Source organism: Pseudophryne corroboree, chromosome 3 (assembly GCF_028390025.1).
Source record: "Pseudophryne corroboree isolate aPseCor3 chromosome 3, aPseCor3.hap2, whole genome shotgun sequence".
Taxonomy (NCBI): domain Eukaryota; kingdom Metazoa; phylum Chordata; class Amphibia; order Anura; family Myobatrachidae; genus Pseudophryne; species Pseudophryne corroboree.
The window spans coordinates 19,859,850-19,886,961 of record NC_086446.1 but is presented as its reverse complement, the minus strand read 5'-3'; the positions used below and the strand labels follow the sequence as shown (position 1 = coordinate 19,886,961).

General features: G+C 51.9%; 1 protein-coding gene and 1 pseudogene across 1 annotated transcript in view; one reads left to right on the top strand and one right to left on the bottom strand.

The window, feature by feature from the left end:
* The window catches only part of LOC135054538 (zinc finger protein ZFP2-like), a 52,338-nt pseudogene extending 43,333 nt beyond the window's left edge, over positions 1-9,005 (bottom strand).
* Positions 9,006-9,169: 164 nt separating this feature from the next.
* The window catches only part of LOC135054540 (zinc finger protein 436-like), a 75,688-nt gene continuing 57,745 nt past the window's right edge, over positions 9,170-27,112 (top strand). The window contains exons 1-6 of the mRNA XM_063957684.1: positions 9,170-9,312; positions 18,931-19,009; positions 19,129-19,226; positions 20,295-20,373; positions 20,492-20,589; positions 20,875-21,610. Of these exons, the coding sequence (XP_063813754.1) occupies positions 18,976-19,009; positions 19,129-19,226; positions 20,295-20,373; positions 20,492-20,589; positions 20,875-21,610 (1,045 nt within the window). The 5' untranslated portion in view covers positions 9,170-9,312; positions 18,931-18,975. The remainder of the gene's footprint in view (positions 9,313-18,930; positions 19,010-19,128; positions 19,227-20,294; positions 20,374-20,491; positions 20,590-20,874; positions 21,611-27,112) is intronic.

Below are 27,112 nucleotides of genomic sequence, written 5' to 3'. Positions count from 1 at the left end.
AGCTAATGGTGTCCAGTAGCCTAAGAAGCCCAAACTACCCACAGTTAGGTAGGTTCGCTTCTTCTCCCCTTAGTCCCTCGGTGCAGTGAGCCTGTTGCCAGCAGGTCTCACTGTAAAATAAAAAACCTAAAATATACTTTCTTTCTAGGAGCTCAGGAGAGCCCCTAGTGTGCATCCAGCCCGAGCCGGGCACAGGATTCTAACTGAGGTCTGGAGGAGGGTTATAGGGGGAGGAGCCAGTGCACACCAGGTAGTCGTAAATCTTTCTTAGATGTGCCCAGTCTCCTGCGGAGCCGCTATTCCCCATGGTCCTTACGGAGTCCCCAGCATCCACTAGGACGTCAGAGAAAAGAGATTCATGTTTAGGCCATTTGTTCTCTAATATCTGTGTGTATGACAGGCCATAAATACCACTCACATAGGACAAAAGAAAAGTAACTGTCACAGACACACCATGCCTGATTGGCAGATACTTATTAGTTTGTACCAAAAGAGGAGAGTGTAGGATAAGAGTGTGCTGTAGTGACTGAGGAAGGATAAGATAAGTGATTATTACTCACCTGTGCTGATATCTGTAGGGATTTCCTCCTCCTTACACTGCTGATCACCCCTCACATACGTCTCTTCTTCTCCCTCTATATCTTCTGCCTTCACATCAGTCACATACGTCTCTTCTTCTCCCTCTGTATCTTCTGCCTTCATATCAGTCACATACGTCTCTTCTTCTCCCTCTATATCTTCTGCCTTCATATCCGTCACATACGTCTCTTCTTTTCCCTCTATATCTTCTACCTTAATAGTAGTCTGATCCTTACCCTAATACACAATAAGAGTTATGGTAGACTTACCATGGTTAACTCTATTTCTTCAAGGTCCATAGGCTCCACAGGAATACCATGGGTGTTCAGGTGGTTTGGAATAAACTAGGCACCAAGTAGTTAAAGCTTTATGCTGCTTGAATGCATTGGGTCCTCCTTGCCTATAACTCCTCCCCAGACCCAGGACAGTCAGTTTAGTAACAAGCCCAAGGCAGGAGCAGGATAGATGAGAAGGAAGAATGGAACACTCATATTAGAAGAGGAGAACTAGTGACCATATAAAAATAGTAATACAGGTTGAGTCTCCCTTATCCAAAATGCTTGGGACCAGAAGTATTTTGGATATCGGATTTTTCCGTATTTTGGAATAATTGCATTCCATAATGAGATATCATAGTGATGGGACCCAAATCTAAGCACAGAATGTATTTATGTTACATATACACCTTATACACACAGCCTGAAGGTCATTTAATACAATATTTTTAATAACTTTGTGTATTAAACAAAGTTTGTGTACATTAAGCCTTCAGAAAACAAAGGTTTCACTATCTCACTCTCACTCAAAAAATTCCGTATTTCGGAATATTCCGTATTTCGGAATATTTGGATATGGGATACTCAACCTGTACCCCATACTGCCAGAGCGTCTACAAGGGTGGCTGAGGGATCCCTGGTCCTCGACCCGTATATTGGTAGTTTGTGGTTGTGGAGTGATGCCACTTCTGGACTACCCCACCTGTCCTCTAGATCTTGAAAGACCTCTGAATGTAAAGCCCACTCTCCTGATTGTATGTCCTGTTGACTTAGCTGGTCCACTTCCCAATTGAGAACTCCTGGGATTGACATTGCTGGTAGATAATGTTCTGCCCATGTGAGGATGTGCGTCACTTCGCTCATGGCGGCTAAACTTTGCATACCTCTGAATGGTTGAGGTAAGCTACTGTAACCACGTTATCAGATTTGTCCTGCACTGGCCAACCCTGAATAAGGTCTTGCGCCCGACTGAGTGCCCTGAACACTGCCCTGAGTTCCAGTATGTTGATGTGCAAGTGACTCTTGAGGACTGCCCAATGTCCCTACAAGGTTTGTTGGCTGGTCACTGCTCCCCACCCCCATAGACTGGTGGGTAGTAACCAATCAGAGATCCAAAATGGATGGCACTTGTCCAAGTGGGACATCTGAAGCCACCACAAGAGCGACACCTGAACCTCTCGAGACAACACCATTGTCCAGGCTCTTAGAAGATGATGCTGTCCATTTCATTGTGACAAAATCAGGTGCTGCAGAGGTCTGGAGTGAAATTGGGCATAGTCCACTGCATCAAAGGCGGAGACCATGGAATCCCAGGACCTGCATTGCTGAGTATATGGACACTAGCCTGCGCTGAAGAAAATTGCACAGGGAGTGGAGTATCATTATCTTGTCTGCTGGCAGAAAAATCCTCTGAGCCTGAGAATTAGGATAGCTCCCAGATGAAATATTATTTGAGACGCAGTCAGGGAGGATTTCTTCCAGTAGATGCTCCAACCGTGCGTCTGCAGACAGGCAATGGTCAAACGGAGATGCTGTTGCAGCGCCGAATACTGATAATGCCGGTGAAGAATGGCAAACCTGAGGTAACGCTGATGGATGGCATTGATATGTACATGCAGGTGGTATGAGTCCTGAATGTCCAGGGAAGCCATAAAATCTCCAGTTTCCAATGCCAGGACAATGGAATGGAGGGTTTCCATGCGAAAACCTGGGCACTCGGACACACTTGTTGAGAGCCTTGAGGTTGAGTATGGGTCGAAAAACAGCCATTTGGTTTGAGCACAAGGAACAGTGCAGAGTAAAACCTTGTCCATTGTTGAAATGACGGAACTGGCATTATAACTCCTGACTGTAGAAGTGCATGAATGGCATGTTGCGGAGCCAATGCCCAGAGATGATCTGCTAGAGGTGCTGTACAACAACAGTGCTGCAGAGGACATCTCGGAAAGGTGAGAACTTATATGTGAGAGACCACGTCCTGCTAGGCCTCTGCAAAGTGAAGAAGTTGGCCTCTCACTCTGGGGTCTCAGTTTCGTCAGGCAGGGGGTTTGTCGTTAAATTTTGAAGCCAGACATCTGGCAGCACAAGACTGCTTTGTTCTTGACTTTCCCTTATGGAAACTGGACTGATTGGGAAAAGTCCATCCCTTGGCTTTTCTCTGCAACTGAAAGGGCCTAAAAGATGATGCTTTGGTCTTAGAAGCCGCAGCTGAAGGAAGGAAGGCAGTTTTGGAAGCTGCTACAGTGGCTACCATTTTGCCAGGCCCACAGCCAAACAAAATCTCTCCTGTAAAAGGCAATGATTCCAATGCTTTCTTTGAATCTGAGTCCGCCCTCAAGAGCAAAGCCAAAGCACCCTTCTATCAGCTATAGAAGTTGCTGATACCTTGGAAGTAAATATTCCTGTATCCAGGGCTTCTTCCCCAATATATGTGGAATACAGGAGAGCCGTTCCCGGTTATCCTCCACACAGAGACTGCCCTCCAGTGCGTCTACCCAGTCCACAATTACTTTTGTTACCCAATCAGTAGCCATCGCTGGGCGAAAATAGCCCCTGCCTGATAAAAAATGGTTCTGAGGAAAATCTCTATTTTCCTATCTGTTGCATCCTTAAGGGAGTATGTAGAAGGTATGAGCAATGTAGAGATTTTCACTAGCCGAGCTATGTGAGCGTCTACAGAGGGGGGAACTTCCCACTTCGTATAGTCTCCCTCTGGGAGAGGATATATAGAAGTCAGTTTTTTTGGTAACTGTACCTTGCGGTTACGAGTACTCCAGGCCTCACGCATGAGCTCAGTGACCTGGAACTCCCTCTTAACGTCTCTCTGTCAATTAAAGATAGGACCCTTAGGCCTAGAAGCTTGTTCCTCCTCCTCTATATCAAGTATAGTTTTGACTGCCCTGACTAAGGCAGCAATATCCACCTTAGTACGCTGTTCTGGACAAGAACCAAAGTCTGAGGCATCGACTTCCTCATGATCATAATCAATCTCAGAATCTGAGGCCTGCACCGACTGAGATGAGAGTGTAACTCGTCTGAAAGCTTTGGTGGTCCCAGGTCTGTCGCTCTGTTACAATTCTTTAAAGGCAAATGACACCTGAGCTAGACTTTGGACAGACTGTGAAAACATATCCATCCAAAGAGGTTGCACAGGGGGGTCCAACAACAAAGCCCGAGACAGTTGAGGCAACCCCTGCTGTAAAGTAAGAGTAGACACGATCAAGCGTTCTACTAACCGAGTCATAAACTGAGACAAAAAAGCCACAGATGGTGGTTCTAGGACAGGTGCTGAAGTCACCGTATTGAGTGATGGTGCAGCATAACATGCACAAAATCCGGCATGTCTAACCTGACTTGAGCAGGCCCTGCAAGAAACCAATACAGGGGCCCCAGGGCTCAATCCAAATAGCTGCGATATCATCGCACCTGCGAAACGTCGCGACAGAGGCCGCACTTTACGGCGGGCTGAATTCGCACAAAACTGCTTGCCACCCCATAGAGGTCTGAGCAGTTTTGTGCGAATTAGGGCTGAATCGAGGCAGCGAAAGGTGCGAGATCAGGTGCCGTAGCCGGCGTTTAAACACTGTTGCAACAGCACTTCGCACCCTTTGATGCTAATTGGATTGACCCCCCCACCCCCCAGACTCCACCTTGATTTTAGAGGCCTTGCCTTTGCACATAGTTAAACACACATACAGAGTGCAACTACAATAATAAAATGGTAATGTACCAGCACTCACAAATTACAAGTAAAATGCGAGGTACAACATAACCCTTAGCACCTGGTGCAGGAACAGGAGGTGAAAAACAGGGACAGTATAATAAATACAGCAGGGTCTGACTACAAATAGCAGTAGCTAGCAACAAGTCACATACTGAAGTCATAAACTGAATGGCCTGGGGCTGGGGAGGTGTTATAGGTTAGGAGGACTCAGTGCATTCTGGGACCGAAAAGCTTTAACTGTTTGGTGACCGGATCATTCCAAACCACCTAAACCCCCATGGTATTCCTGTGGAGCCTTTGGACCTTGAAGAAGAAACATAAAATATTAAATGACAGTTTAATAATTTCTGATTTACTACTCCACTTTGTTCTCTGATGGAAGCTGTGATATAGCTGAAACGCATTAGAATTACACTAACTAGAAGAAGGACCCCCATATACATATATCCCTGACAGTAACGCTGCACACCCTAACTAGCTCATTCAATGGACTGAGAATAAACAGAAGAGTAACAGTGTATATAGGCACACAGCTGCTCCATAGATCAAAAAGAGCTTTGTTATATTGACATGTGCTGAGACCCTATATCCCACCTACCTGATTACAGCAAGTACCCCTGGGATATAGTATATATAGTTGAGAACGACTGATACAGTGAAAAGTCACTCTGGAATATTGTCAAGACCCTAAATCCCACCTACCTGACCCTCCTGTGGGATCCTGTGATTCTCCTCTATACAATCCTGGGAATACAGAGGACGGGGACATCTCTCTGGGGTATCTCTGTTACTGGGACCATCTGTAGGAGACACACAGTGACTGAGTACAGTGTATATATGTGATTATCAGATGATGTGTGTATATAGGGGCCCCCATACCTGCTCTCCCCTGTACAATACATGACAGTCTCCTCTTACCCAGTGATGTGAGGGGCCGGTGATTCTCCATCATCACGTCCTTGTACAGACCCCTGTGTTCCTCTATATTCTCCCACTCCTGCATGGAGACATAGACAGTGACATCCTGACACCTTACATAAACCTGACACACACACAGTGATACAGTCATCACCCAGACACGTCCCCTGGTGTTACTGTATAATGTCCCATTCCCAGCAGTCACCTCTCCAGTGATCACCCAGACACGTCCCCTGGTGTTACTATATAATGCCCCATTCCCAGCAGTCACCACTCAGACACATCCCCTGGCGTTACTGTATAATGCCCTATTCCCAGCAGTCACTTCTCCAGTCATCACCCAGACATGTCCCCTGGTGTTACTGTATAATGTCCCATTCCCAGCAGTCACCTCTCCAGTCATCACCCAGACACATCCCCTGGTGTTACTGTATAATGTCCCATTCCCAGCAGTCACCTCTCCAGTCATCACCCAAACACATCCCCTGGTGTTACTGTATAATGTCCCATTCCCAGCAGTCACCTCTCCAGTCATCACCCAGACACGTCCACTGGTGTTACTGTATAATGTCCCATTCCCGGCAGTCACCTCTCCAGTCATCACCCAGACACGTCCCCTGGTGTTACTGTATAATGTCCCATTCCCAGCAGTCACCTCTCCAGTCATCACCCAGACACGTCACCTGGTGTTACTGTATAATGCCCCATTCCTAGCAGTCACCTCTCCAGTCATCACCCAGACACGTCCCCTGGTGTTACTGTATAATGTCCCATTCCCAGCAGTCACCTCTCCAGTCATCACCCAGACACGTCCCCTGGTGTTACTGTATAATGTACCATTCCCAGCAGTCACCTCTCCAGTCATCACCCAGACACGTCCCCTAGTGTTACTGTATAATGTCCCATTCCCAGCAGTCACCTCACCAGTCATCACCCAGACACGTCCCCTGGTGTTACTGTATAATGTCCCATTCCCAGCAGTCACCTCTCCAGTCAGCAGATGAATGATCTTATTGGCGAGTTCCAGGATCTTCTGGTCATTGTGTCTCTCATGTATCAGTGAGTGAGGTGGAGGCACCACTATTGGGCTCTGGGTCCTGCTCAATCCTCCTGACACATGGGGATGGCTGCTGGGTGTCTCATAGTCACCGGATGTCTTCTTCACCATTGTGTAATCCTGTGAAATAGAAAGTACACTATTACTGTATACACTGCATGTTCCCCTCACCTCCCCAGTCATGTCCCTGTAGTATTACTATAGATATATGTGACGTCACTGTGATACTCCCAGATCCCCTCACCAGTCATGTCCCTGTATTATTACCAAAGATATAAGTGACGTCACTGTGATACTCCCAGATCCCCTCACCTCCCCAGTCATGTTCCTGTATTATTACTATAGATATAAGTGACGTCACTGTGATGCTCCCAGATCCCCTGACCTCCCCAGTCATGTCCCTGTATTATTACTATAGATATAAGTGATGTCACTGTGACGCTCCCAGATCCCCTCACCTCCCCAGTCATGTCCCTGTATTATTACTATAGATATAAGTGACGTCACTGTGACACTCCCAGATCCCTTCACCTCCCCAGTCATGTCCCTGTATTATTACTATAGATATAAGTGATGTCACTCTGATGCTCCCATATCCCCTCACCCCCCAGTCATGTCCCTGTATTATTACTATAGATATAAGTGACATCACTGTGACACTCCCAGACCCCCTCACCTCCCCTGTCATGTCCCTGTATTATTACTATAGATATAAGTGACGTCACTGTGATGCTCCCAGATCCCCTGACCTCCCCAGTCATGTCCCTGTATTATTACTATAGATATGTAATGTCACTGGGACACTCCAAGATCCCCTAACCTCCCCAGTCATGTTCCTGTATTATAACTATAGATATAAGTGATGTCACTGTGACACTCCCAGATCCCCTCACCTCCCCAGTCATGTCCCTGTATTATTACTATAGCTATAAGTGATGTCACTGTGACACTCCCAGATCCCCTCACCTCCCCAGTCATGTCCCAGTGTTATTACTATAGATATAAGTGATGTCACTGTGACACTCCCAGATCCCCTCACCTCCCCAGTCATGTCCCTGTATTATTACTATAGATATAAGTGACGTCACTGTGACGCTCCCAGATCCCCTCACCTCCCCAGTCAGCAGGTAGATGATCTCCAGGGACAGATTTAGTATCCCCTCAGTCTTGTGACATCTGCCCGGGTCCATCCTGAGTGAATCAATGAAAATACAGAAAGTGTGACGTCTAATAAAGACTCTTGTTCCTTACAGCTGGAGAGAAGACATGCAACACAATTACATGACACTCCGTGGCAAGTAAGTCCCCCCTTTCCTCCCAGCCATAGATTCCTGGTCAGCGTTTCTCAGAGGCCGTCAGACAACTGTGCATTGTATAATGTTACACTAATGATCCTCTACTGGCCGGGGTTTTATTCCTCCCAGACAACTCTCACCCACCATTTGAATGATTTTTCCATACTGTGCAGTCTGTGCGTAGCCCATAACTTACTCCTACAGTGCACTACAAAGAGGCCGATCGGGGCCAGAGCTGATGTCACACCCCCTCCCTGAAAACGCTTGGGAACGCCTGCGTTTTTCCTGACGCTCCCAGAAAACGGCCAGTTACCACCACCAAACGCGGCTTCCTGTCAATCGCCTTGTGTACGCCTAGTGATTAAAATTTTTCGCACAATCCTTTTGCAGTTGCCTCACGCGTACTCATGCGCAGTCTTTCGATTATCGTCCGCTATGCGATTTTGCACAACAGCGATCAGGTCTGAATTAGGCCCTATATACCATTGCTATTGTTGTCATAATTTGATCCACTTGCCAAGAGGAGAGGGGGTTTCTGGGCAACCGGAAACCCCTCCCCCCTGCATTTGCCTGTGGGCGAGGAGAACTAAACTAGGAAATCAGGGTGTACAGCAGAAGGTGTAACAGTAGTACAGAAGTGGCGGTAAGGCGGTGGGAGTGTAAAGAGAACAGGAGAGAGTAATAATACAGGGATAGGGCAGCAGGCAGACAGCAATACAGAATTCCATCAGTCTCGGGCAATATGTGACTCTACAAACACGATGAGAGGAGAAATTCCCGCCCTCAGATGTAGGTGTCACATGGCCGCTCTGTGTCCTCCCCCATCTGCTGTATACATGTTATACCTATCATGTGTTATTGCTTTCCCTGCCCACTCATCACTGTTATTATTACTCTGCTGCTGCCACAGCAACAGGGCACCACACGCTGCTCCTCCTGCATAATAATAATAATAACAACAAACCACAGGCCGCTCTTCCAGTATAAGAGGAGACACTACAGGCCACTCCTCCTGTATGATAATAATAACATGACACCACAGGCTGCTCCCCCTGTATAGTAAGACACAATTACCTGACCTCGAAGGACACTGGGACGCTGCAGCTGTCGATAAAGATCAACATCCTGTGTGTGGAACGCACAGACCGGAAGTAATGTGGAACGCACAGACCGGAAGTAGGGTGTGATTGGCAAAGGCTCATTCCTGGTGACTAGCCCCTCCCCTCCTACACCCCGGCCTCAGCACCGCCCTCTGTAATTAGCATTACCATACACGTTCTCATTGCAGGAGGCCGGCGGCCATTTATTTGTAGACCACTCCGTCAGCTGCAGCAGTAGTTTACCTGCCCGTGTAGGGACGTCAGGAGCGGCGGCCATTTCCCCCTGGTCTGAGCTCCGCTTTCCTTCTATCATTCCCACGAGGCAGCAGGAGCAGAGAGCAGCCATTGCTGTGTCTGGCAGCAGGTAATGATATTATTATTATTCTATAGGCTGAGCAGCTCTGGTGTCAGGTTGCTGTACTACAGGGGGAGCAGCTTCTGGTGCCTTTTTGAGTGCAGCTGGAGCAGCCTCTGGTGCTGCATTATCTCTGTACAGGTGGCTGATACTCTAGTGTCCTATTACTGTAATACAGGTGGCACAGACCCCGCCGGTACCATAATTCTGGTGGCGCAGATCTTTCCGTTACCATAGTACAAGTGGCGCAAACCCCAACATTACTGAAATGCAGGTGGCGCAGAGCCAACCGTTACCGTACTTCTGGTGGCGCAGACTCCGCTGTTACCGTAATATAGGTGGTGCTAGGTTGGCCTCAGGTGTCATCACGGAGCCTCCATCTCAATCACTGATACATTATACAGTAACACCAGGGGATGTGTCTGGGTGATGACTGGAGAGGTGACTGCTAGGAATGGGACATTATACAGTAACACCAGGGGGCGTGTCTGGGTGATGACTGGAGAGGTGACTGCTGGGAATGGGACAGCAACGCCGGTGCGTGTAGTGCCTGCTGCCGTGCAGGTGTAGATCTACCACTTACCGGGCGCCGCACGCTCCCACCCTCAGGTGCCGGAACCTTCGGCTGCCCTGGCAATTCTTCCATCGGACACGATGACCTAGGAGGAAGGATATTTCTGAGTGCTGTCCTCCTGACTGTGGACCGAAACGCCCTACGTAAGCGAGGAAAATAGTACTTTCGGGCTAGGTGAGGGTCACCCCAGGCGTCCGCCTCAGAGCCCGAATCTCACCTATTGGCACTCTCGCGCCAGGTGGATATTCTATCTTGCATCGGCGTGCAAGACTCACCGTTCGCCCTGAAGGAAGGGAGACCGATAGGGACACACACAGAAGAGACACGCAGACCTATATTACTCACCGTCCTACGTCTTGTACTCCGATCTTCTCCAGTTACAGGTCCCTGTAAGGAGGCAACGAGAAAAACAGCCGTGCAGGGTCTAACTCTAATCTAGTGTGCGTCCGCTACACTAACTACATAACAAAGCCCTCAAACTGTCTCAAGTGTAAGTGGTGCAACACAAACTATGCACAAACTCTATAATAACATTTGCCCTGCACGGTAACAACACACACATCGGAATACAACATAAAACGATGCTGTCCCTTTAAATCCCTACCACTCAAATGGGGGGGGGGGCGGGCGCCGCACAGCCTGCCCACCTCCTGTGCACTTCCTGCGTATGGGCTCAGGACAAACGGACCTGCCTACATATCACCTCAGTGTGGCCTGAGCCTAGTGCCCGATGCCACCTTTATTCACCCCGGGGTAATTATTCGCTGGGCCAAGTGCCCCCTATCTGCGCACGGACCTGAGGCCCGACTGTAGCCACGGGCCTAATGCTCGCCTAACTCGTCCCTCGTGGGGTGACCTGGGCCTAGTGCCCAGGGCCACCTTATGTTACCTGCACTGCCCAAATTACTCTAGGGCCTAATTCCCTCTATTGTCCCACAGGCCTATTGCCTGATGTGCCCCCAGGCCTAGTGCCCGCCTACGTTGCGGAGAGAGGGTGGCTTGGGCCTAACGCCCGAACCCCCAAGTGAATGCGTGGTCGGGTCTGGGTGGGCCACGGGCCGGGTGGAACCCCGACTGCGCGTGGCCTCGGACCCAGAGAGCCCGACTCACTAGTGCCCCCGGGCCGAGAGGGCCCGACTAAATGCCCACAGGCCGGAGGGGCCTGACTCTGCCCACGGGCCTAATGCCCGATCACCTGGTGGTCTAGGGAGGAAGGCCTACAGCAGTGTGGTGCAGGCCCAAGACCTCTTACCTGGACCGGTGGGAGAGGCTGTGGAGGGGAGCTTCGTCAGCTCTTTAGCTTCCCTCTCTCCACAGCACTCTCCACAGCACTCTCCGCCGAGATTCCGCTGCTGGGCCTCCGCTTCCGCCTCTTCCGCCACCGTCCCGTCTTCTGTCTTCTTCCTCCGTCCTGTCTTCTGCCTTCTCCGGCGACGCTTCTTCCTCTGCCGATTGGTCTTCTCCTGGCGTCTTCTGGAGCTCTTCTCTGCTCCGGCTCGCAACTGACTCCCGCCGCCGCCCAGTGCCTGATATAAGCCGCTGGGAGGAGGCGGGGCCATGACGCGGCAGGCGCCCATTGGTCCGCCAAGACGAGCCACGATTGGCCTGCCGCGGCGACTCCTCATTGGGCGCCAAGCCGCGAGCAGCTATTGGCTCGCGTCTGGCGCCCATTTCAAAACCGGAGGCGCTGATTGGAGGAACTTGGATCCTCTCGGATCCCTGTTCCTCCGCACCCCGGCCCGATCGCCGCCCGCCGCCTCACATTTCCCCCACGTTTGTCCTTTGTAGTCCCGACAAAGGAAGACTGAGACCAGATATAATCCGGGTCGGCATACCGGGGACCAGGCACACCGCGGTTGGGACGCTGAGATCGCCGAGGCAAAGGAGATAACACAGGCCTGTGGGCCCCAGCATCCAGGAGGCTATTGTCGTGAGACGGAACCACGGGGATCCACCAATCTTCATCCAGGCCGGCCACCCTAGGCAAAGAGGCCAGCACTGTGTCGTCCCCAGGCGATGGAGCCGTATTCAGACCGGGGGCACCTTCATTCTCCACGTCCTCTGGAAACCAACAAGGACGCAGCATATCCCGATGAAGGGTCCTCAACCGACCGGATCCATCTGTTACTTCCACCTGGTAAACCGGACCCTCCTCGGTGAGGCGCCTTCGGACAACATAAGGCTGCGCCTCCCACTTCTCCGCTAGTTTACCTCCCGGCCGCGTCATGCGAACCAGCACCCGCTGTCCCACATCAAAAGGCTCTGCTCCTCGAGTTCCATGAGGCACATGGGTGTGGTCGGCTATCCTCTTCCGCGTCACTTCGTGAGCCACTCTTAACCGCTGCTGATGTTCCGCGACCCAATCTGTTGGCAACAATCCCCCTTCCTCCCGAAGCTCGGTCAAGTGCAAGTCCTGCGCTTCTCGCCCTGGACGTTCAAACATCAAAAAGAAGGGGGAGTACCCCGTGGTGCTGTGAACCCGGTTGTTATATGCCCACACCAGTTCGGCCACATGTTCGGGCCACCTCCGTCTCTTGTTGTCCTCTAGGATCCGCAGCATCTGGAGCAAAGTCCGATTGAAACGTTCGCAGGCGCCATTTCCCTGAGGATGATACGGTGTAGTACGGGACTTCTGCATCCCATAAAGTCGGCAAAGCTGTTCTATCAGCCTCCCCTGGAAACAAGCCCCTTGGTCGTAATGAATCCTCTCGGGGCATCCAAACTGCCGGACAAAATGCTCGACAATGGCCTTAGTAGCGGACTCCGCCGTCTGATCCCTGGTGGGGACTACGACCGTGAACTTCGTGAAGTGATCTGTCATGACCAGGGCATATTGATGGACACTAACGGACTCCCCAATCAGAACGTAGTCAATCATCAACAACTCCAGGGGACGACTCGTCTGAACGGTATGTACCGGCGCATGTTGTTCGTTGGGTTTGACCACCCCGCATCTCCGACATTCCCTGCACACTTTCTCCACCAACGTCCACAACTGAGGGGCAAAAAACTGGCGTTGCATCCACTGAAAGGTCTTGGCTGCCCCCAAATGAACTCCGCCATCATGCGCTTCCATCACCAGAGCCTGGAGAGCTGCTTCCGGCACCACAAGCTGTTCCACCATCCTGAGTTCGTGGTGGAGGTACACCTGTCGACGCAGTACCCCGCCGCGGACGAGTAGTCGATCCCAACTCCGCAGGACCTTTCGACAATAGGGATTCAGCCGACTCCTCTCCCGCTGGCTAGGCCAATGTTCCTTCTGTTTCCATCGCCGAACGACGCACAGTCCCGGGTCACTCTGTTGCAAGGAAGCCCACTCCTGTTCAGTGCTCCGGAGTAGAGCAGCGCATTCAAACACTTGGGACCTTTCCAGGGTAACTGGGCATTCAATCCTGGTTAAGTCCGGGACCTCAGTGTCCTCGTCCTCGAGGTACCTCGAAGTTGGGGGCAGGGGCATAGGTTGTCGCGACAGCGCATCCGCGTTCCCGTTACTCTTCCCCGGCGGTAGTGTATTTTATAGCTGAATTTTGCCAACCGGGCTACCCAACGCTGCTCCAGGGCGCCCAGTTTTGCAGTCTCTAGATAGGTCAGGGGATTGTTATCCGTGTATATCTCCACATGGGTAGCGGTCAGGTACTCGGCGAACTTCTCCGTCACGGCCCAGACTACAGCCAACAGTTCCAACTTAAAGGAACTGTAATTGTCCGGGTTCCGCTCGGTTTCCCTCAAGCTTCGACTACCATAGGCGATCGCTCGTTCTCGGCCATCTTGTACTTGGGAGAGCACTGCCCCCAATCCCTGTAGGCTGCCATCCGTGTAGAGCAGAAATGATTTCTCAAAGTCAGCATATCCCAGAACCGGCGCCTCCGTGAGCATTTCCTTCAGTCGCCGAAACGCCTTCTCCTGTGCCTCACCCCAGGCCACTAACTGCGATTTTTTTGTAGTGGGCACTCCTCGAAGCAGGGCATGCAATGGTTCCACGATTTTCGCAAAGTCCTTGATAAACCTCCGATAATATCCCACCAACCCCAGAAACGCGCATAGTTCAGTGGTAGTGGTGGGCGTCTCACAGTCCTGGACTGCCGAAATCTTGCCAGGCGTCGGGCAGACTCCTTCTCTGGACACCACATGGCCCAGGTATTCCAAGCTTGATTTTAGAAGATGACACTTGCGGGGCTTGAACTTGAGTCCATACTTCTCCAGACGCTGCAACACCACATCCAGGCGCGTCAAATGTTCCTCTAGAGTGGGGGTAAACACTATGATATCGTCCAGGTATATCAGCAAAGCTTCAAAATTCAAGTCTCCCAAACATCTCTCTATCATCCGTTGGAAGGTAGCCGGGGCATTGGTGAGGCCAAAAGGCATGCGCAGAAACTCAAACAATCCCATAGGAGTTGTGAAGACGGTTTTCTCTTGATCCGGTGGGTTAACCGCCACTTGCCAGTACCCACTGGACAAGTCCAGTGTGGAGAAATACCGAGCATTTCCCAGGGCCGCCAAAGACTCCTCTATTCTAGGCAACGGGTAAGCATCTCTCACGGTACTGCTATTTAACCGCCGATAATCCACGCAGAACCGAATGTAACCATCCTTCTTCCGCACCAACACGATGGGCGCAGCCCATGGACTTTTGCTCTCCTGAATGACCTGGTTATCCAACATCTGCCGCAACATCTTCTAGACCTCCTGGTAGAGTTTAGGTGGGATGGGACGGTATCTCTCGCGGATTGGTGGGCTCTCTCCAGTGCGTATCTCATGTTTTAAATCTTCGGTATATCCAAAATCCTCTTCATGCCGGGAGAACGCCTTCCGTCGTTCCCACAGCATATGCTCCAACTTCTGGACCATACTGGGGCTACATTCATCCAGACAGACGTCCATCTGTTCCCTGATAACCCGGCCGCACCAATCCGTACTGGGTTCCTCCTCTTTATCCAGGCTCACCGCCATGGACCATGATCCTTGTTCGTCCGTATGCAGCGAGACCTGTCGCCCCCTGAAACTCCGTCCCGGGCGACAGCCGTTAAGTTGCTCCCGACGGAATCTTTCTGGTCTCGTCTAGAAGATTACACAGCCGAACCAACACCTTGCCGTCCCTTACTGCTGCCAGGGTTCGGGCCAGGATGATTCCCGATTTCCATTCCGAGGTACCCATTGGGTTCCACCATCACTTCTAACCCCTCCAGGCATTGGTGAGTCCGCACCTCGAGGGGGAGGACTATCTCCTGGCGGGGAGGTAGCTCTGTCCGTTGCCGATGACCGGTCCGAATGGCTCCCAGGGATTCTTGCCGATGTCCAGCTTCACATATTCTTCCCACCTGCTGAAATGCTTGTTGCACCGGCCGTTGAACACCCATTTCCTTCCAGTACTGCGGACCCCTTTCCTGGAACAAAAGCTGATTTGAGGTCTTGGAGGACGTTCATGCCCACAATCACGGGCCCGTGACTCAAACCCAAGCTCCCCACGACTAGTATTCCCTTCTTTCCCAACGCCTGTCCACAGATCGAGATCTCCATCCACACCACTCCGACGACCGGAATAGGAAGGTTGTTGGCAGCCGTAAGGGTAACCCAGCTTTCCAACACGGAATCCTTCAAATGGGAATAATGTTCCAGGAAACAAGCCTCAGACATGGTGGTGACCTGCGAACCAGTATCCAACAGGCATTTCTGCTCCTTTCCCCCAAGACACCCAACCACAACGGGACACTCACCCACTATATCGGCAGAATCCACTATAGTGGTTCCTCCTCCGCCCATCCCCCCCGCGGGTTGTCCTGCTACCGCGAGGGACTCTAGTTTAACGAAGGATCTTGCCTAGGCTCACTACATTCCCGGGCAATGTGTCCAAATCTATTGCAGCAGTAGCAACGGGGGCCCCTACCTTCCCTGGGACGAGCGCCCCCTCCATTGGTCCGTGATTCCCTGGGCAGCCGGTGCGGCGCCCGATCGTCGGACCCACCTGGACCTCTCTGCCTATGAACCTCGTCTCGCAACTGGGAGATCTCTATTTTCATTTCCAGAGTGACTTTGGCGAATGCCGCCTTAAGGTCTTGGACACAGGTTTCCATGGGGCTGGGTTCTCGGCTGGCCATAGCAGACACCGGTGCCAACCATTGTGGGGCCATGGCGTAAGGTCCGAAATTGGCATTGCGATCCCTAGCGACCGCCTCCACTTGGACCTGACGGAAGGTCATTTTCGTATCGTTGGAAATTTTATCCAACAGAATCTGTCGGATAGGGATACTCCGGAGGCCCAGCGCAAACTGGTCCCTCAGCATCATGCTGGGGTTAACCAAGGACCCCAGACCTTCTGGATCACGCCGCGTGATTTCGCTCAGCAGGTCCTGCAGTGCATTGGCAAATTGGGGTATGGATTCATCTTCTCTCTGGAATCGGTTGAACAGTTGCTGATGCAAGGTTCCAGCGGACGCGGTGTTACCATAGGTACCCTCGAGGATCGTGAGTACCTCTTCCAATGTCTTCCGTTCCTCTTCTGGAACAAAGATCACCGATCGCCAGGCTTCCCCATCCAGCGTATTCAAAGCCAAGTGCAGCTGCATTTCCGGAGGCACCCCATACAGCTGGATGATTCCATCCAGTCTTTTCTTCCAGTCTTCCAACGGCATGTTCTGACCATCATACCGCGGGGTATGTGTCAGGGCCGGTCCAAAATTGAATTTCCTCTCTGCTCCCGGAGGAGCGTCGTTGTCCGCGTTCGACATCCTGCCGACTACGCCAAATGTGAGAGGGCAACGCCGGTGCGTGTAGTGCCTGATGCTGTGCAGGTGTAGATCTACCACTTACCGGGCGCCGCACGCTTCCACCCTCAGGTGCCGGAACCTTCGGCTGTCCTGGCAACTCTTCCGTCGGACCCGGACACGATGACCTAGGAGGAAGGAGATTTCTGAGTGCTGTCCTCCTGACTGTGGACCAAAACGCCCTCCGTAAGCGAGGAAAATAGTACTTTCGGGCTAGGTGAGGGTCATCCCAGGCGTCCGCCTCAGAGCCCGAATCTCACCTATTGGCACTCTCGCGCCAGGTGGAAATTCTACCTTGCACCGGCGTGCAAGACTCACCGTTCGCCCTGAAGGAAGGGAGACAGATAGGGACACACACAGAAGAGACACGCAGACCTATATTACTCACCGTCCTACGTGTTGTACTCCGATCTTCTCCAGTTACAGGTTCCTGTAAGGAGGCAACGAGAAAAACAGCCGCGCAGGGTCTAACTCTAATCTAGTGTGCGTCCGCTACACTAACTACATAACAAAGCCCTCAAACTGGCTCAAGTGTAAGTGGTGCAACACAAACTATGCACAAACTCTATAATAACATTTGCCCTGCACGTTAACAACACACACATCGGAATACAACATAAAACGGTGCTGTCCCTTTAAATCCCTACCACTCAAATGGGGGGGGGGGGGGGGGGCGGGCGCCGCACAGCCTGCCCACCTCCTGTGCACTTCCTGCGTATGGGCTCAGGTCAAACGGACCTGCCTACTTATCACCTCAGTGTGGCCTGAGCCTAGTGCCCGATGCCACCTTTATTCACCCCGGGGTAATTATTCGCTGGGCCTAGTGCCCCCTATCTGCGCACGGACCTGAGGCCCGACTGTACCCACGGGCCTAATGCCCGCCTAACTCGTCCCTCGTGGGGTGACCTGGGCCTAGTGCCCAGGGCCACCTTATGTTACCTGCACTGCCCAAATTACTCTAGGGCCTAATTCCCTCTATTGTCCCACAGGCCTATTGCCTGATGTGCCCCCAGGCCTAGTGCCCGCCTACGTTGCGGAGAGAGAGTGGCTTGGGCCTAACGCCCGAACCCTCAAGTGAATGCGTGGTCGGGTCTGGGTGGGCCACGGGCCGGGTGGAACCCCGACTGCGCGTGGCCTCGGACCCAGAGAGCCCGACTCACTAGTGCCCCCGGGCCGAGAGGGCCCGACTAAATGCCCACAGGCCGGAGGGGCCTGACTCTGCCCACGGGCCTAATGCCCGATCACCTGGTGGTCTAGGGAGGAAGGCCCACAGCAGTGTGGTGCAGGCCCAAGACCTCTTACCTGGACCGGTGGGAGAGGCTGTGGAGGGGAGCTTCGTCAGCTCTTTAGCTTCCCTCTCTCCACAGCACTCTCCACAGCACTCTCCGCCGAGATTCCGCTGCTGGGCCGCCGCTTCCGCCTCTTCCGCCACCGTCCCGTCTTCTGTCTTCTTCCTCCGTCCTGTCTTCTGCCTTCTCCGGCGCCACTTCTTCCTCTGCCGCTGGTCTTCTCCTGGCGTCTTCTGGAGCTCTTCTCTGCTCCGGCTCGCAACTGACTCCCGCCGCCGCCCAGCGCCTGATATAAGCCGCTGGGAGGAGGCGGGGCCATGACGCGGCAGGCGCCCATTGGTCTGCCGAGATGAGCCATGATTGGCCCGCCGCGGCGACTCCTCATTGGGCGCGAGCAGCTATTGGCTCGCGTCTGGCGCCCATTTCAAAACCGGAGGCGCTGATTGGAGGAACTTGGATCCTCTCGGATCCCTGTTCCTCCGCACCCCGGCCCGATCGCCGCCCGCCGCCATACACTAGGTTGGCCTCAGGTGTCATCACGGCGCCTCCATCTCAATAACTGATACATTATACAGTAACACTAGGGGATGTGTCTGGGTGATGACTGGAGAGGTGACTGCTGGGAATGGGACATTATACAGTAACACCAAGGGACGTGTCTGGGTGATGGCTGGAGAGGTGACTGCTGGGAATGGGACATTATACAGTAACACCAGGGGACGTGTCTGGGTGATGACTGGAGAGGTGACTGCTGGGAATGGGACATTATACAGTAACACCAGGGGACGTGTCTGGGTGATGACTGGAGAGGTGATTGCTGGGAATGGGATATTATACAGTAACACCAGGGGACGTGTCTGGGTGATGACTGGAGAGGTGACTGCTGGGAATAGGACATTATACAGTAAAACAAGGGGATGTGTCTGGGTGATGACTATATCATTGTGTGTGTCAGGTTCCTATAAGGTGTCAGGATGTCATTGTCTATGTCTCCATGCAGGAGTGGGAGTATATAGAGGAACACAGGGGTCTGTACAAGGACGTGATGATGGAGAATCACCGGCCCCTCACATCACTGGGTAAGAGGAGACTGTCATGTATTGTACAGGGGAGAGCAGGTGTGGGGGCCCCCTATATACACACATCATCTGATAATCACATATATACACTGTACTCAGTCACTGTGTGTCTCCTACAGATGGACCCAGTAACAGAGATACCTCAGGGAGATGTCCCCGTCCTCTGTATTCCCAGGATTGTACAGAGGAGAATTACAGGACCCCACAGGAGCATCAGGTAGGTGGGATCTAGGATCTCAGCACATGTCAATATAACAAAGCTCTTTTTGATCTATGGAGCAGCTGTGTGCCTATATACACTGTTACTCTTCTGTTTATTCTCCGTCCATTGAATGAGCTAGTTAGGGTGTGCAGCGTTACTGTCAGGGATATTTGTATATGGGGTTCTTCTTCTAATTAGTGTAATTCTGATGCGTTTCAGCTATATCACAGCTTCCATCAGAGAACAAAGTGGGAATGGGACATTATACAGTAACACCAGGGGACGTGTCTGGGTGATGACTGGAGAGGTGACTGCTGGGAATGGGACATTGGCCCTCATTCCGAGTTGTTCGCTCGCAAGCCGATTTTAGCAGCATTGCACACGCTAAGCCGCCGCCTACTGGGAGTGAATCTTTGCTTCTTAAAATTGCGAACGAAAGAGTCGCAACATTGCGATAAGACATCTCTGTGCAGTTTCTGAGTAGCTCGAGACTTACTCTGCCAGTGCGATCAGTTCAGTGCTTGTCGTTCCTGGTTTGACGTCACAAACACACCCAGCGTTCGCCCAGACACTCCTCCGTTTCTCCAGCCACTCCCGCGTTTTTCCCAGAAACGGTAGTGTTTTTTCCCACACGCCCATAAAACGGCCTGTTTCCGCCCAGAAACACCCACTTCCTGTCAATCTCACTCCGATCGCCTGAGCGATTGAAAAAGCCGTGAGTAAAAATCCAAATTTCTTAGCAAATTTACTTTGCGCAGTCGCAATGCGGACATTGCGCATGCGCACTAAGTGGGAAATCGCTGCGATGCGAATAAATTTTCCGAGCGAACAACTCGGAATGACCTCCATTATACAGTAACACCAGGGGACGTGTCTGGGTGATGACTGGAGAGGTGACTGCTGGTAATGGGACATTATACAGTAACACCTGGGGACGTGTCTGGGTGATGACTAGAGAGGTGACTGCTGGGAATAGGACATTATACAGTAACACCAGGGGACGTGTCTGGGTGATAACTGTATCACTGTGTGTGTCAGGTTCCTATAAGGTGTCAGGATGTCACTGTCTATGTCTCCATACAGGAGGGGGAGTATATAGAGGAACACAGGGGTCTGTACAAGGACGTGATGATGGAGAATCACCGGCGCCTTACATCACTGGGTAAGAGGAGACTGTCATGTATTGTACAAGGGAGAGCAGGTATGGGGGCCCCTATATACACACATCATCTGATAATCACATATATACACTGTACTCAGTCACTGTGTGTCTCCTACAGATGGGCCCAGTAACAGAGATACCCCAGAGAGATGTCCCCGTCCTCTGTATTCCCAGGATTGTACAGAGGAGAATCACAGGATCCCACAGGAGGATCAGGTAGGTGGGATTTAGGGTCTCACCAATATACCAAAGTGACTTTACATTGTATGATGTGTATAGTGTATGTGTTTATGCCTGATATTTAAAAGGGTAATACTTTTACTAGCAAGATACATCTAGTAAAAACATTGCCCTTTTTTTAAATATTGGGAATAAGCATGATTTGTCACTTCGTAAATAAACCTTTATAAGTGTAATGCACAGATAGTGTTGACTTTAATCTCAAGTAATTACATAAAGGCATTATTAAAGTGTTATTTTCTTATTTTGTGGATTATTTAGGGTGACAATCTGACTAATATTATGGTAAAAGATACAGAGGGAGAAGAAGAGACGTATGTGACTGATATGAAGGCAGAAGATATAGAGGAAGAAGAAGAGACGTATGTGACTGATATCAGGGCAGAAGAAATAGAGGGAGAAGAAGAGACGTATGTGACTGATATGAAGGCAGAAGATATAGAGGGAGAAGAGGAGACGTATGTGACTGATATGAAGGCAGAAGATATAGAGGGAGAAGAAGAGACGTATGTGACTGATATGAAGGCAGAAGATATAGAGGGAGAAGAAGAGACGTATGTGACTGATATGAAGGCAGAAGATATAGAGGGAGAAGAAGAGACGTATGTGATTGATATGAAGGCAGAAGATATAGAGGGAGAAGAAGAGACGTATGTGACTGATATGAAGGCAGAATATACAGAGGGAGAAGAGGAGACGTATGTGACTGATATGAAGGCAGAATATACAGAGGGAGAAGAGGAGACGTATGTGACTGATATGAAGGCAGAAGATACAGAGGGAGAAGAAGAGACGTATGTGACTGATATGAAGGCAGAAGATATAGAGGGAGAAGAAGAGACGTTTGTGACTGATATGAAGGCAGAAGATATAGAGGGAGAAGAAGAGACGTATGTGACTGATATGAAGGCAGAAGATATAGAGAGAGAAGAAGAGACGTATGTGAGGGGTGATCAGCAGTGTAAGGAGGAGGAAATCCCTACAGATATCAGCACAGGTGAGTAATAAACAAAATGTGTTGGATAATCTACTTTCTTATGGGGAGATTTACTAAGCAGTGGTAAAAGTGGAGAAGTGAGCCAGTGGAGAAGTTGCCTATGGCAACATAGTATAGTATCTGAGGTTGAAAAAAGACAATTGTCCATCGAGTTCAACGTATTTGTGGTCTCCTATGCATGATGATTTGACTAAAATTTATGATTGATGCTGCTGTCAGCTGTTGCATTTTATCCCTATTTATATTAACTATAATGCATGACTATGCACCATACCCCTGGATATCCTTTTCCAATAGGAATTTATCTAACCCATTCTTAAAGGTGTTGACAGATTCCGCCATTACAACTCCCTCGGGCAGGGAATTCCAAACACGTATTGTCCTTACCGTGAAAAAGCCTTTACGCCGTATTGTGCGGAATCTCCTCTCCTCTAACCTGAGTGAGTGTCCACGAGTCCTCTGTGTTGATCTAACCAAAAACAGGTCCCGCGCAAGCTCTGTGTATTGTCCCCTTATATATTTGTAGATGTTGATCATATCCCCTCTTAGTCTCCGCCTAGTCTTTCAAGCCTTTCCTTGTATTCCATCGTCTCCATGCCCTTAATTAGTTTGGTCGCCCGCCTCTGTACCTTTTCAAGCTCCAGGATATCCTTTTTGTAGTACGGTGCCCAGAATTGTACACATTATTCAAGGTGTGGCCTTGACCCCAGGAAGGGGTGTCCGGCCCAGCGACCCCAGGAGGGGTGTCCGGCCCAGCGACCCCAGGAGGGGTGTCCGGCCCTGCGACCCCAGGAGGGGTGTCCGGCCCTGCGACCCCAGGAGGGGTGTCCGGCCCTGCGACCCCAGGAGGGGTGTCCGGCCCTGCGACCCCAGGAGGGGTGTCCGGCCCTGCGACCCCAGGAGGGCTGTCCGGCCCTGCGACCCCAGGAGGGCTGTCCGGCCCTGCGACCCCAGGAGGGCTGTCCGGCCCTGCGACCCCAGGAGGGCTGTCCGGCCCTGCGACCCCAGGAGGGCTGTCCGGCCCTGCGACCCCAGGAGGGGTGTCGGTCCCTGCTGCCCTTGCCTTCGGGCATGAGGTCCCTGCTGCCCTTGCCTTCGGGCATGAGGTCCCTGCTGCCCTTGCCTTCGGGCATGAGGTCCCTGCTGCCCTTGCCTTCGGGCATGAGGTCCCTGCTGCCCTTGCCTTCGGGCATGAGGTCCCTGCTGCCCTTGCCTTCGGGCATGAGGTCCCTGCTGCCCTTGCCTTCGGGCATGAGGTCCCTGCTGCCCTTGCCTTCGGGCATGAGGTCCCTGCTGCCCTTGCTTCACGGCATGAGGTCCCTGTTGCCCTTGCCTCACGGCATGAGGTCCCTGTTGCCCTTGCCTCACGGCATGAGGTCCCTGTTGCCCTTGCCTTCGGGCATGAGGTCCCTGTTGCCCTTGCCTCACGGCATGAGGTCCCTGTTGCCCTTGCCTCACGGCATGAGGTCCCTGTTGCCCTTGCCTCACGGCATGAGGTCCCTGTTGCCCTTGCCTCACGGCATGAGGTCCCTGTTGCCCTTGCCTCACGGCATGAGGTCCCTGTTGCCCTTGCCTCACGGCATGAGGTCCCTGTTGCCCTTGCCTCACGGCATGAGGTCCCTGTTGCCCTTGCCTCACGGCATGAGGTCCGAGAGGTGTCCGCTTCGCCAGAGGTCCGAGAGGTGTCCGCTTCGCCAGAGGTCCTAGAGGTGTCCGCTTCGCCAGAGGTCCGAGAGGTGTCCGCTTCGCCAGAGGTCCGAGAGGTGTCCGCTTCGCCAGAGGTCCTAGAGGTGTCCGCTTCGCCAGAGGTCCTAGAGGTGTCCGCTTCGCCAGAGGTCCTAGAGGTGTCCGCTTCGCCAGAGGTCCGAGAGGTGTCCGCTTCGCCAGAGGTCCGAGAGGTGTCCGCTTCGCCAGAGGTCCGAGAGGTGTCCGCTTCGCCAGAGGTCCGAGAGGTGTCCGCTTCGCCAGAGGTCCGAGAGGTGTCCGCTTCGCCAGAGGTCCGAGAGGTGTCCGCTTCGCCAGAGGTCCGAGAGGTGTCCGCTTCGCCAGAGGTCCGAGAGGTGTCCGCTTCGCCAGAGGTCCGAGAGGTGTCCGCTTCGCCAGAGGTCCGAGAGGTGTCCGCTTCGCCAGAGGTCCGAGAGGTGTCCGCTTCGCCAGAGGTCCGAGAGGTGTCCGCTTCGCCAGAGGTCCGAGAGGTGTCCGCTTCGCCAGAGGTCCGAGAGGTGTCCGCTTCGCCAGAGGTCCGAGAGGTGTCCGCTTCGCCAGAGGTCCGAGAGGTGTCCGCTTCGCCAGAGGTCCGAGAGGTGTCCGCTTCGCCAGAGGTCCGAGAGGTGTCCGCTTCGCCAGAGGTCCGAGAGGTGTCCGCTTCGCCAGAGGTCCGAGAGGTGTCCGCTTCGCCAGAGGTCCGAGAGGTGTCCGCTTCGCCAGAGGTCCGAGAGGTGTCCGCTTCGCCAGAGGTCCGAGAGGTGTCCGCTTCGCCAGAGGTCCGAGAGGGGCCCGCCTTGCCAGAGGTCCGAGAGGTGCCCGCCTTGCCAGAGGTCCGAGAGGTGCCCGCCTTGCCAGAGGTGCCCGCCTTGCCAGAGGTCCGAGAGGTGCCCGCCTTGCCAGAGGTCTGAGAGGTCCACACCTTGCCAGAGGTCCACGCCTTGCCAGAGGTGCCCGCCTTGCCAGAGGTCCGAGAGGTGCCCGCCTTGCCAGAGGTCCGAGAGGTGCCCGCCTTGCCAGAGGTCCACGCCTTGCCAGAGGTCCGAGAGGTGCCCGCCTTGCCAGAGGTCCACGCCTTGCCAGAGGTCCGAGAGGTGCCCGCCTTGCCAGAGGTCCGAGAGGTGTCCACCTTGCCAGCGGTCCGGCCAAGGTCTGTCCGGCCCCAGGAGGGGGCTCTGCCTGCCCAGCCCCAGGAGGGGGCTCTGCCTGCCCAGCCCCAGGAGGGGGTTCTGCCTGCCCAGCCCCAGGAGGGGGTTCTGCCTGCCCAGCCCCAGGAGGGGGTTCTGCCTGCCCAGCCCCAGGAGGGGGTTCTGGCTGCCCAGCCCCAGGAGGGGGTTCTGCCTGCCCAGCCCCAGGAGGGGGTTCTGCCTGCCCAGCCCCAGGAGGGGGTTCTGCCTGCCCAGCCCCAGGAGGGGGTTCTGCCTGCCCAGCCCCAGGAGGGGGTTCTGCCTGCCCAGCCCCAGGAGGGGGTTCCGCCTGTCCAGCCCCAGGAGGGGGTTCCGCCTGTCCAGCACCAGATAGAGGTGCCTGCCATGCCCGAGATCCAAGATTTGCCCGAGGTATCTGCCCAACCGAGGCCATCTGAGACTTCTCCGTCTAAGGTGCAAGAAGAGTCCGTCTTGTCTGGGAGGCCACAGTTGTCTATCCTCCCTGATGTTAAATCTAATTTGGAAACCCAAGTCGTTGAGGAACTGCCTTATTTTTATGGAAATATCTCTCACTGTTTAGCTCTCTTCAGATATTTTCTGAGTTTTGATGACTTGTCCCCTATTGATATCATTGCTAACTTATGTATGAGATTCAGAGGGAGGGCCTTGAAGTGGGTAAATGGTCTTATTGATAAGGGAGATCCAGTGTTACAAGATTTGCCCGCTTTCCTCAAAGCTGTGACCGAAAGATTCTGTCCACCAACTGTCCTCACTCTCCTAGATGAGTCTATTAAGGTGTGCCCGTCTGAGAACCTGCCTTTGCAGTCTGGGGAGCACCCTCAGTTTTTCAGATGTGGGCAGGTATCTCTAGGTGTTCACACAGATTGCTCGGCAAGTTTAGCATCTACAAATTTACCATCCGCTCTTGATTCCATACAGGAAAATAAGAAGTCAGTTCTACCGCTGGGTTGTGGCTCCGACTCTGAGAGTGAGCTTCTGTATGATCCTAGACTTGTTATTGATGGACCTGTATTGCCAAGTAGTGTCTTTGTGACACCTTCTAGTAGGTCTAGGCAACCCAAAAAGAAAAGAGGAAAAAAGAAGAGAAGGTGAACTTTGAGGCGTCTGGAATCCGCCTGTTTAAGGGGGGGATAATGTTAGGAATATTTGTGTTTGTTTTGCCTTGCATTACCTCATTCCTGCCTCTAGGGGTCTCACTTGTTGCCTCAGGTCTGAATGGCAGTTGCACACTGCCTCTGCAGGGTAATTACCTGATTGTGTGCACCTGGAGCCCAACACCTGGTGCTGCTATTTAACTCCAGCTCACAGGCACCTAGTTGCAGATCATTGTGGTTCCGTATGGAGTGAGACTGGGCTCTCTCCAGTAATCCTGTCCAGATTCTGCCTTATATGCATCTTGGAGACTTCCCTGCAGTTTGCTAACTCATGTGCCTTGCTTCTGGACTCCTTACCCTGCCGGTTCAGCATCTACATTCCTGGACTATTATTTGCAGTTTGTTTCCATTCCTGCCTGATCACTTCGTTTTTGGTATGTTATTTTTCCCCTGCTTGATTTAAACCCGGATACCTTCATGTTTATTTTGCATCTATGTTTAACCTGAAATATTCCATTTATCGTGTTTTGTTCCATGCAATCAAGGATCCAGTTTATATTTATTTTTACTATTACTTTTTCCACAATAAACTTTACTTAATTTTCACCTGGCTTCAGCTGACATCTTTCCAAGTACGCACACACAGAGAACCCTAGAAATCGTTACACGCAGTGCGGACATTGCGCATGCGCACTAAGCGGAAAATCACTGCGATGCGATGAAATTTACCGAGCGAACGACTCGGAATGAGGGCCTGAATCCCCTAATTTTACCCCATTTAGTAGGTAGGTGGAATTTTTGTTCTTGTTACCACAGTGCATTACCATACACTTGTCTGTGTTGAAGCGCATTCTCCATTTGGCTGCCATGCTTCTAATTTAACCAAGTCGTTCTGAAGAGACTCTGCATCCTCCTCTGTATTTATAGCCTTACACAATTTGGTATCATCTACAAAAATTGACACCATGCTCTCTAGACCTTCTGTTAGGTCGTTAATGAAAATATTGAACAATAGCGGTCCTAATACTGAGCCTTGCGGCACACCACTTAGCACTTCAGTCCAAGTTGAAAAAGATCCATTAACCACAACGCGCTGCTTCCTATTATCTAACCAGTTTTTGACCCAAGTGCATATTGTGCTTCCTAGCCCTGATTCTTGTAGCTTGTAGATAAGTCTCATGTGTGGTACAGTATCGAACGCTTTGGCAAAGTCTAAAAAGATTACATCCACGTCTTTACCCTGATCTAGGTTTGCGCTTACTGTTTCATAAAAGCCAAGTAAGTTGGTTTGACAGGATCTGTCCTTCATAAACCCATGTTGATTCCTTTTAATGACCTTATTGGTTTCAAGGAACTTCTGAATACTATCTTAGAATACCTTCCAATACTTTCCCCACTATAGATGTAAGACTAACTGGTCTATAATTACCTGGTTCAGCTTTACTTCCCTTTTTGAATATAGGCACTACTTCCGCTATACGCCAGTCTTTGGGAACCATACCTGATATAACTGAATCCTCAAATATCAAAGATAG